The 12,210-nt window shown below is 39.8% G+C and overlaps 1 protein-coding gene across 2 annotated transcripts in view; it reads right to left on the minus strand.

Moving 5' to 3' along the window:
- Positions 1 to 8,349: 8,349 nt before the first annotated feature.
- SF3B1 (splicing factor 3b subunit 1) overlaps positions 8,350 to 12,210 on the minus strand; it is a 58,810-nt gene continuing 54,949 nt past the window's right edge. For both annotated transcript variants that reach the window (XM_020901773.2, XM_020901775.2), the window contains 3 exons: positions 11,048 to 11,320; positions 9,115 to 9,331; positions 8,350 to 8,831 (listed from right to left, as the gene is read on the minus strand). In XM_020901773.2, the coding sequence (XP_020757432.1) occupies positions 8,673 to 8,831; positions 9,115 to 9,331; positions 11,048 to 11,320 (649 nt within the window). In that variant the 3' untranslated portion in view covers positions 8,350 to 8,672. The remainder of the gene's footprint in view (positions 8,832 to 9,114; positions 9,332 to 11,047; positions 11,321 to 12,210) is intronic.

Below are 12,210 nucleotides of genomic sequence, written 5' to 3' on the forward strand. Positions count from 1 at the left end.
TCGCTCAGTCGTGTCCGACTCTTTGCGACCCCATGAGTCACAGCAAGCCAGGCCTCCCTGTCCATCACCAGCTCCCGGAGTTTACTCGAACTCATGCCCATCGAGTCGGTGATGCCATCCAGCCATCTCATCCTCTGTTGTCCCCTTCTCCTCCCGCCTCCAATCCCTCCCAGCATCAGGGTCTTTTCCAATGAGTCAACTCTTCACATCAGGTGGTCAAAGTACTGGACTTTCAGCTTCAGCATCAGTCCTTCCAATGAACACCCAGAACTGATGTCCTTTAGGACGGACTGGTTGGATCTCCTTGCAGTCCAAGGGACTCTCAAGAGTCTTTTCCAACACCACAGTTCAAAAGCATCAATTTTTCAGCGCTCAGCTTTCTTCACAGTCCAACTGTCACATCCATACATGACCACTGGAAAACCCATAGCCTTGAATAGACCATAGCCTTTGTTGGCAAAGTGATGTCTCTGCTTTTCAATATGCTGTCTAGATTGGTCATAACTTTCCTTCCAAGGAGTAAGCGTCTTTTAATCTCATGGTTGCAGTCACCATCTGCAGTGATTTTGGAACCCCAAAAAATAAAGTCTGACACTGTTTCCACTGTCTCCCCATCTATTTTCCATGAGGTGATGGGACCAGATGCCATGATCTGTTTTCTGAATGTTGAGCTTTAAGCCAACTTTTTCACTCTCCTTTTTCACTTTCATCAAGAGGCTTTTTAGTTCCTCTTCACTTTCTGCCATTCAGTCCATAGCAGAGCCTTATTGGAAAAAGCAGTTGATTCTATTACCGTAAAAAAGCAAACATTTCTCCTCCTTTTGTTCTCTCCTTTTTAATTTCACCCAAGTTTCAGCAGGGGAGCATCCCAGGATGTTCTGACCATGTTGTGGCTATCTGTATCTGTAGGCCAACCTGCTTTCACACCTACACTCATGTTACTGAAGCTCAACTCTCACCCTCCAAGGTCTAGGTCCGGGCTCTGTTGTTGTTCAGTTGTTCAGTCGTGTCCGACTGTTTGTGACCCCGTGGACTGCAGCATGCCAGGCTTCCCTGTCCTTCACCATCTCCTGAAGTTGCTCAAACTCATGTCCATTGAGTCGGTGATGCCATCCAACCATCTCATCCTCTGTCATCCCCTTCTCCTCTTGCCTTCAATCTTTCCCAGCATCAGGGTCTTTTCTAATGAGTTGGCTCTTCCCACCAGGTGGCCAAAGTGTTGGAACTTCAGTTTCAGCATCAGTCCTTCCAGTGAATATTCAGGGTTCACTTCCTTTAAGATTGACTGGTTTTATCTCCTTGCTGTCCAAGGGACACACAAGAGTCTTCTCCAACACCACAGTTGAAAAGCAGCAATTCTTCCGCACTCAGCCTTCTTTATGGTCCAACTCTCACATCCATACATGACCACTGGAAAAACCATAGCTTTAACTATACGGACCTTTGTTGGCAAAGTAATGTCTCTCCTTTTTAATATGCTGTCTAGGTTTGCAATAGCCTTTCTTCCAAGGAACAAGCATCTTTTAATTTCATGGTTGCAGTCACCATCTGCAGTGATTTTGGAGCTCAAGAGAATAAAGTCTGACACTGTTTCCTTTGTTTCCCCATCTATTTGCCATGAAGTGATGGGACCAGATGCCATGATCTTAGTTTTCTGAATGTTGAGTTTTAAGCCAGCTTTTTCACTCTCCTCTTTCACTTTCATCAAGAGGCTGTTTCGTTCCTTTTTGCTTTCTGCCATAAGGATGGTGTCATCTGCATATCTGAGGTTATTGATATTTCTCCTGGCAGTCTTGATTCCAGCTTGGGCTTCATCCAGCCTGGCATTTTGCATGATGCACTCTGAATATAAGTTAAATAAGTAGGGTAACAATATACAATCTTTCCCAATTTGGAACAAGTCGGTTGTTCCATGTCCAGTTCTAACTGTTTCTTCTTGACCTGCATACAGGTTTCTCAGGAGGCAGGTAAGGTGGTCTGGTAATCTCATCTCTTGAAGAATTTTCTAGTTTATTGTGAGCCACACAATCAAAGGCTTTAGTGTAGTCAGTGAAGCAGATGTTTTTCTGGAATTCCCTTGCTTTTTCAGTGATCCAACGGATGCTGGCAATTTGATCTGTGGTTCCTCTGCCTTTTCTTGAACATCTGGAAGTTCTTGGTTCACATACTGTTGAAGCCTAGCTTGGAGAATTACATCCTGGCGAAGAGGAGGCAGATCTCAGTTGGTGGTGCCCTCAGGGCCCAGTCCCGACCCTGCCCAAATGTCATTACTAAGGAAGCCAGGCGCCCGGGTCACACCTGGCCCTCAAGATCCTCAGGCCACACAAACGGCAGGGGATGGGTCCTGCAGGCTGTGACCCAAGCAGACTGCCACTGCCATTAAGTCACAGAGACGGGAACAGGGGAGAGGCTCACCGCTTCCTCAAGGCCTGCGCCAATCAGTAGTTGGTCTTGGTGGGGGCTCTGGAGCCTTGCAAGACACACCTCCCAGCCTGTTTCCTGGGTGGGTGACCTGGGGAGAAAGCGGGGATCCACCTCTTACCTCACTCTCCTCTCGACCACCACCTCTTGGCCTGACTGTTGACTGAATGGGCCCACTAATGGCGGCTCACTGACTGTTGCTTATGGGAGAGACCCACTGCAGCGCCGACCAGTGGCTGAGCAGGACCACCAATGGTCCCTAGCAGTAACCATTGCCTGGTAAGGCGGCGCAGGGTAAGATTGGCACAGCAATGCCCTTGTGCTAAGGGCTGCACTTGGCCAGGCTAGATTACAGTAGGAACTTCCACCCCTTATATCATTACTACATTGGGAATGCAGTGGTACTGCAGTCTATGCTTCTCAACCTTTAATGTACATATAGGTCACCTGAGAATCCTACTAAAATGCAGATCCTTTCAGGAGATCTGGGGTATGTATAGTATTTTGCTTTTAGTACTAAGTCACATTTGACTTTGTGACCCCATGGACTGCAGCCTGCCAGGCTCTTCTGTTCACGGGGTCCCAGGCAGGCATATTAGAGTGGGTTACCATTTCCTTCTACACTGTAGTTTTAAAATTTTTATTTTTGGCTATATCCGGTCTTGTGGTATGCCATTGCTCCAGGAGGGCCTCTCTCTAGTTGTGGCCTGTGGGCTTTAGTTGCCGGGTGGTCATGTGGCATCTTAGTTCCCCAACCAGGGATAGAACCTGTCCCCTGCATTGGAAGGTGGATTCTTAACCACTGAACCACCAAGGAAGTCATGAGTCTATTTCTCAAAAACTGCAAGTGACACTAACACTTTTGATCTCCAGGCTAAACTTTCAGGAGCAATTGAACTTGACATCTGGCATCTGAAGTTCTTCCCGGGTGATCATTTTGGAGCCAAGTGATTTTCCTCCCCTATGTGTAAATTCTACATTCTGCTTTGGTGATCAACCTACACAGAGCATCCAGTTGCACATTACACTTTATACACATGACATACTACAGATGCCAGTTAACTACCAGGTTTAGTTTTGGGGGGTTTCAATTTTTTGTACATGATTTTCCTCATTTATGACTACTTGTTTCTGAAGTAGTGGTATTACTATTTCTATATTTTGATGCCCATATGCCATGGACAAACTTTTCATGCCTACAAACTACCACATTGCTGTCTTCCTTATGGACACAGGAAAAGATGTTTCTCTTCCTGTCCAAGAAAATCCCTCCATCGATGCCCTGACTTCCAACTCACTGAAAACAGTTACTTGTTTTCTTTTGCTTATCAGCCTGCTCTATTTTATCTAGTCCCAAACTTTCTCTATAGTAATATTGGTAAAAAATTGTTTCATGAAATCACATTATTTAAGAACAGAAAGTGAATGCAACAGAATTTTATTTTTTTTTCCATTTATTTTTATTAGTTGGAGGCTAATTACTTTACATCATTACAGTAGTTTTTGTCATACATTGAAATGAATTAGCCATGGATTTACATGTATTCCCCATCCCAGTCCCCCCTCCCACCTCCCTCTCCACCTGATCCCTCTGGGTCTTCCCAGTGCACCAGGCCCGAGCACTTGTCTCATGCACCCAACTTGGGCTGGTGATCTGTTTCACCCTAGATAATATACATGTTTCAATGCTGTTCTCTTGAAACATCCCACCCTCGCCTTCTCCCAGAGTCCACAAGTCTGTTCTATACATCTGAGTCTCTTTTTCTGTTTTGCATATAGGGTTATCGTTACCATCTTTCTAAAGTCCATATATATGTGTTAGTATACTGTAATGGTCTTTATCTTTCTGGCTTACTTCGCTCTGTATAATGGGCTCCAGTTTCATCCATCTCATTAGAACTGATTCAAATGAATTCTTTTTAATGGCTGAGTAATATTCCATGGTGTATATGTACCACAGCTTCCTCATCCATTCGTCTGCTGATGGGCATCTGGGTTGCTTCCATGTCCTGGCTATTATAAACAGTGCTGCGATGAACATTGGGGTGCACGTGTCTCTTTCAGATCTGGTTTCCTTGGTGTGTATGCCCAGAAGTGGGATTGCTGGGTCATATGGCAGTTCTATTTCCAGCTTTTAAAGAAATCTCCACACTGTTTTCCATAGTGGCTGTACTAATTTGCATTCCCACCAACAGTGTAAGAGGGTTCCCTTTTCTCCACACCCTCTCCAGCATTTATTGCTTGTAGACTTTTGGATAGCAGCCATCCTGACTGGTGTATAATGGTACCTCATTGTGGTTTTGATTTGCATTTCTCTGATAATGAGTGATGTTGAGCATCTTTTCATGTTTGTTAGCCATCTGTATGTCTTCCTTGGAGAAATGTCTGTTGAGTTCTTTGGCCCATTTTTTGATTGGGTCATTTATTTTTCTGGAGTTGAGCTGGAGGAGTTGCTTGTATATTTTTGAGATTAATCCTTTGTCTGTTGCTTCGTTTGCTATTATTTTCTCCCAATCTGAGGGCTGTCTTTTCACCTTGCTTATAGTTTCCTTTGTTGTGCAAAAGCTTTTAAGTTTCATTAGGTCCCATTTGTTTATTTTTGCTTTTATTTCTGAAATTCTGGGATGTGGGTCATAGAGGACTCTGCTGGCAACACAATTTTAATTGCTGAATTTAGCTGAAGGATGTATGGATTTCATTGTACTATTCTTTCAACTCTTCTCAGTATTTGTAAATTTTTAAGTTTGGGAGGGTAAATACAGGAACAATTAACAATTTATCCTTTGTTTCTTCCTAGCACAAAGATACTCCCAGATAACATAAATTCCTTCCAGAGCCTCTCATTCATTAAATATTTCCTCCCACAAATTTTTTTTCCAAAAATTTTAAACATCATTTTGTCTAACCTGACATATAAGCACGTCCTTTTATAATCTTTCTGCATTATAAACTATTAACAAATTTTTAAAACTTCAGCTTTTCTAGCATGAACACTAGAAATGTCGTTTACTCTCTAGTAACTCTTACCTACATTGTAAATCTGTATTCTCTATGTATTCTGCAGTCACCTTACACTCCACAGCTTCCTATCCACTTTTTTACCCTCCTCCGCCAGTCACATGTAAGCAGGGCCCTGAACACTACATTCAAGGCAGGGCACCAACCCGCGTTCCTGCCTGTGTGCGCGCCTGGTTCCAGCCCGGCCACAGCCGGGTTAGTCACTCAACCGTGTCCAACTCTAAGCGACCCCATGGACTGCAGCCCACCAGGCTTCTCTAGCCACGGGATTCTCCAGGCAAGAGTACTAGAGTGGGCTGTCATGCCCCCATCCAGATCCTCCCGACCCAGGGACTGAACTGTCTCCTGCATTACAAGTGGGCTCTTTACCACCTCAGCCACATGTTCTGAGGACCAGTCAACATCCTACGTTTTCAGCTTGCTTACCCCAGGACTGATGCAGGTTTACCCAAGGTAGGTGTTTTTAATATTTATGAAATAGTAAACCTAGTTTCTACTGAGGTAATTGCTACCTAAAATGAAATGCTTTTTTACATTACCCTTTCATCAGACATATGTGAGTCCTGCTTAAAGTATCAAAATAGTTCTCAAGCTAGGGAGGTTTTGCACGCCAGGATATATGTGACAGTATCTGGAGCCATTTTTGGTTATCACAACTGGGGTGGGGTGGTGCTGCCATCTACTGGATAGTCAGGGATACTATACATCCTACAATGCCAGCAAAGTGACCCACACAATAGATGTGTCTGGCCCAAAATGTCAATAATGCCAAGGTTGAAAACCCAGCTGTAATTTCTGCTTTACCTAAGCTTGTAAGATTTAGGAAGCACTGAACACCAGAGGACCAAACAACTGAACCTATATGGCTCCAACTGTTTTTTTCAGTTCTTCATTAAAAACCAGTATTCTTTGGTTTTTCAACATTAAGTTCCCTTAACTGGAAAAAAGCCCCAGAGTTCAATACCATTAAAATGGCACAACCACAACAGTGTAGTGCAGTAATAATACAAAGTCAACTAAGATTAAAAACTGGTCTAAGACTTTGGATATAATAAGTTTTATTCATCTGGTGGTACTTGATGCTCACAGGGCACCATACAACAAACTTTAAAAATACAATAAGAAAAAAATTGAACAGCCAGAGAGATCAATTCCATTAGAGGGCCCACAGGAAAATCAACAAAAGCCCACAGAAAAACCCACCCACTGTCCCCTCAGAACATTAATTTCTTCCTTTTTAAGTTTGGCTTTAAGAAACACCAAAGGAAAGTGCGAAAGAAAAAAGTCTTTGTTAAAACTTCACATAGCGTCTTTCACATATGTATCTCACAAAATGCTTTCCTTATTACAGAAGCATATAAAATAATTCAAACATTTGTGAGCCTCATTTGGTCCCAACTTTTACGATCACAGGCCTCAGTATTGGCCTCACCTCTCTGTCCTCAAGTTTTTGTATCAGTAAAAAACCACTTCCAATCATCTTTGCTCCACACTGCCACTACAAAGCATAGATGTTTTACATAAACAGCAAGGGCCAAAACAAAGTGAACTTATGCAAGAACTTGAATATGTAACTAAATCTTCCAACGACTGGTTTAAAAGCAAATTTTGGCTTTGAAATTTCATTGTATTCTTTAATTTTCACAATTAGTAATTACTGAAGGTCATTTGACATCGAGCATAAAGGAGAACAGCAAGATTTAAAGTTGCATGAGGGATACCGTTACAGTAACTTCTAAAAATAGATGAATTTGGAAATTTTGTACCGTAGACATGTTGTCATGAAGGTATGTCACATAAGTAACTAGTTACTAATTCTGCCTGATCAGCTAATGCTCAATATCAATTTTGTACGTCAGCCAATTATGCTATTTCTCAAGGTTTAAGCCTCCAAAACAGGGAGCCCTAAGTATTAACAGTTCAATAAATTAACCTAATCTCAGGATATTGGTTTTCCTTACTGTGGCAGAGCCATCTTATGTTTAGACTGCTGCAGCAGCTCATTTCTCATTAGAGTTCACGTTAAGTACTATTACATAAGGAGATAAGCTAAAATAGCTATGGGAAGATTAACAACTAAAACTAAAAAAGTTTATACTTTATTATAAAAAAAAGTACTCTATTAATGCTTGGTTCTTCTAGATTTGAATGGCATTTCAGTTTATGCTCAACACCTATTGATCAATTATTATCTCATAATTGATATTATCTGATACTTAAGCAAAACTAAGCAAACCTAGACATTTCAGCTGCTGCCATTGTGTAGTATTAGTACATAAGTAATCTGTAACTAGATGTTTCCCCCTTTCCATTATACTGTATTTCTTAAAGGCAAGAGGCAGGTCAGAAGTACCTCTGCATCCCTGCAACTAACCACAATGGCTGACATACAGTAGGTGCTTAACAGGTAGTGGCTTATGACATGACATGGGCAAAGATCTCAAAGATTGTCTTATTCTAACTAGCATGACTTAGAGGTAGCCTCACTCCCTACAGAGAGAAGTTGAAGCTACTTTTCCCACATTCTAAACAGAACAAGAGTCGGATATGACTTGAATTACTTCCCTTAAGCAAATTCATAAGCATTTTGAGAAATCAGGAGATGAAAGGCGCTATGCAAGTGCAAAATAATATTAAAGACAGTTCAGCAAAGGTGCTATATTTTCTAAGGTGATGGAAGGGTTGTGCTAGTTTGAGGTTAACACCCCCAAAGCTACTCTTCCTAATGTCTTTATCAACAGAGCAATGGAATTTTGACAAAGATACCATCACTTTATATAGCTTGTATTCTACTAACTACTTTCTATAAACCAGGTGACAGAAAACAATATTAAGTCACTTATTCTACAGAAACCAGTACTTTATCAAAGTTCCGCATTTTACAAGTCATGTTCAAAAAACACACACGAGTTAGCATTTTGTACACAAATGTTTATTTCTCAATTAAACATTCCCTTTAAACACAAGGAATGAATCCTAAATCTTCATAAACATGAATTAAAAATGAAAGCCCTCCAGTATAGTGTGTGTAATCACCGTTCTTGGTCACTACTGGCGTTTACTGCTTAACATCAAAAACAAAGGTTATTTAAAAATCATGCTACTGGATTTCTAGCTCTTCCTCTATGACCAGTTCTACGCTGATCTGCAATGTTTAAAAGTTTACATCACCAAATCAAAGCAAGTTTAATGTGTGAAACAGCTGTGCATTAAACACAAAATAAACAATAAAGTTACAAGATATAGTCAAGTTCGTAACGAATATAGGTGTTCTTATCATCGTTGTAGATTCTTGGGTAATGTGCTATGAGAGCATCCTGTGAACCGATGTAAATGGAGTTGTAAATTTTCCAATACACATCTCTGACTTTCCGGGCTGGGTGAAACAAACCCTAGAATAATTAAAAGGTTACATTATTTCAAGAACTACATAACCTTAACACAACAAATAAACCATAAAGATGGTTCTAAACATCTCCCTTTGAGAGAGAAAAAAAAGATGTCAATTGCATAAAACTGCAGTGGGCAAGGACAAAAATCTAATCTTCTCTCCCCTCATAACTGTTTTCCCATATGGTACAAATATATCCTCCCTAAATGATAATTAAGAACAGTGAGTTAATTCAACTAAATTACTTTTTTCAATGAGTACTGTTTAAAAAACCTTTAACCTACCTGTAAACAATACTGTAGCATTCTACATGGTCCAATAGCAACTCTCAGACCCTCCAGGGCCCCCATAACTGCCTGAATTACATGGGGAGATGTCTCAAACACATTGGGCCATACATAGTTCAACAAGTGATTCAGCGAATCTTCGCAACCAAATCCATAAACCCCAAGTGACATGTGTTGCACCACTGCACTAGCAGTCTGTCTGTGTACAAGGTCCCTGTAATGGAGAGGGAAAAAAAAGCTTTTTATTAAGATGCAGTGTTAATTTCACAAAAAATACCTGCCTGCCTGTTAAGAAACTAAATCACAAATTCAATGCTTGGAATGGATGCAGAGTCATCCTTATACCTCATGTATCTGACATAGGATACCTCTAGAGTGACTAATGATTCTACTTGAGAACTTTTGCTTTAATGATTCAAATCTGCTCACTATGGCTCAAAAATAAGCTGTATTTTTCTTTCAGAGTAATATGAGCAAGAAGGCCCAGCACAGTGTATATTTTTGCAAGCTACTAAAAGTAAGAGGGGATGTATGACTCTTGACATACGAATGATTAACAGTAACATCTCATTTTAAACTATAAATTTAAAATCTTTTAAAGTAATTCAATACTGTATACAGTAGATAATTAAATTGAGATTAAATCCCTTCCCTTGAGGTTTTTTTAAAAAGATTCATTCAAGAATTCAATTTGGGGAAAAGGAAGAGAAGGACTAATAATTTTTTCAAACCCAGAAAAAAGAACTTTTATCACCTCCCATGTTTTGACTGACTTTATGACAAACCATTGACTTATTTATTCCACAATTTATTCAACTGAGTACAAGTATCAGATAAAGGTCTATGATAGGTATAAAAACAAGTTCATACGTTTTGCCCTCAAAGGCAGAAAGAGAACCTTAAAAGTATTTAAGATAAAAAAACACCTTTTTCTCTTAAACCTTAAGAGAAAAAAAAAAACACCTGAACCTACTTACTAGCATCTTTATTTCTTATTTATTATAATAATATATTAGGCACAGATTATAATGAAGCTGTATTCCTCCTTGGTAAATTTCCCAACTAATGTTTCTTGGTATTAGGACTCGATCAATCACCTCAAGCAATACTTTATCAGGGGTCACCATCTGAGTAACTGTAGGCCTGCAGTGACAATAGTGTGGCTCTGGCAGGCTATGATCAGTAGTTAAAAGTGTCTCTGCTTCACCTGCCATAACAAAAAGCTAAAAAGATCAGGTCTCTTTGTTGTATCAATAAGCTCATGCTCATCATCATCTTTTTTTTTTTTTTTTAATTTTTTTATCATCTTCTTTTTAAAACAAAAGTTGATTGGAAATTTCCTGATGGTCCAGTTGTTAGGACTCAGTGTTTCCACTATTGGTGCCAGGGTTCAATCCCTGGTCAGCTAACTAAGATCTCATAAGCCTCATAGAATGGCCAAAAAAAAAAGGGGGTGGGGGTTGAACAAAGACGGGGCACACGGGGAAAAACTGGGGGAACCATTACAGCATATATCTTTCCCCTTGGGCGTGCAGGGTCTTTGTTGCTGTCCAAGGGCTTTCTCTAGGGCAGAGAGCAGGGGTGACTTTCTTAATTGTGGTGACTTCTCTTGCTGCAGGGCACGGGCTGAGCAGTTGCAGGGCACGGGCTGAGTTGCCTCCTGGCACTGGGATCTTCCCAGACCAGGGACTGAACCCATGTCCCCTGTATTGGCAGGTGGATTCTTAACCACAGGGCCACCAGGAAAAGTCCTATATCATATACCTTATTTGGAGATAATAGTCACATTTATAGTTTCATAAAAATCCAGGCTAGTAGTCCCTTCTTTAACTACACCACAACAAGCAGGTCCTGTAATGATTACTTCAGTAAGTTCTAAAATAAAAGAATTATTTTAACTATTTTCTTGTGCTTAGTTCAAGTCACTTACCTATCCATTAAAGCATCCTCAAGTAGTGGTGTTACAGCATAAATGTAGTCCTTTCCCATTTCACCAATATATTCAAACAAGAAGGAAAGTGATTTTAACACTCCATTTTGAACATTCAGTTCAGGAACTCTGTATTCATTCATTAAGGCAGGTAGTACTGTGAAGGGTGAACATGTTTCAGCAACAATAGCTATGGCCACAGTTGTACAAACTCTGTTCTGCCTTTCCTGAACTTTTAGGTTGTTGAGAAGTGTAGCCAATACATCATGAGGGCTGGAAAAAAATAAATGTGTCAGCAAACTGTTAGTATACAAGTCAAAATTTTTTCACAGGGAGAAAAATAATCAAAGGATGGGAACTCAGTAATTTTATGCTATGGCATTACTGTTTCTACTTAAGAACTTCATTTTAATTAAAATGTTTACTTTAATGAAAATATTCAAATAGATTCATTTTCAAATATAATTTAGTTTTTAATAAATTTCCTGAAATACAAAGAAATTTCATTACATGTTTAGTCTGAGTAATTCTTTGAGTAGTCAGAACGTGGTCTCCCATTCCATAACATACAAAAATCTGTTTTCCTTTTATCTTCCCACCCACACATCTTTACCACATTTATTCTCCTCCTTTAAGGATTTATCTTACCACAAATTTAAACGGACATAGGAACTAAAAGGCACAGCTATTCACTGCAAATTGCTTGACTTTCATCACAAATGAAAACATACTACAGCTCTACCAAAAAAGGGGTGGAGGAGACTCTAATTATATAATCAACTTTTGTTATGTTTCAGAGTATCTTGTTATTATCCATATGTACATGAAATATCTCATTTTCTACAATGACTGTTCTAAGTTTGGTTCTGGTGGAGTGAAAGCAAATAACCACAGATTATCTAACAAAATAGCTATAATTTTTAGTTGTCAGTGGATTAATTCTAGAAAAATATTTTCAAAACACATGAAGTATTAACATAAGAAGTAAACTATGTTAACTGTTTTAGCAATATCCAAAAAGAACTGGCCTTAATTTTAAACAGTAACCAAAAAGAATCAACAGTCTGAAATCCCTCTGAAATGTTTCCCTCTCTGAAAACACTGAAGTGTTATTAAATGAAATTTTACACCCTTGTTTTAAATCAACTGAAGATGAAAGAAAA

The sequence above is a fragment of the Odocoileus virginianus genome, chromosome 30, assembly GCF_023699985.2.
Source record: "Odocoileus virginianus isolate 20LAN1187 ecotype Illinois chromosome 30, Ovbor_1.2, whole genome shotgun sequence".
Lineage (NCBI taxonomy): Eukaryota > Metazoa > Chordata > Mammalia > Artiodactyla > Cervidae > Odocoileus > Odocoileus virginianus.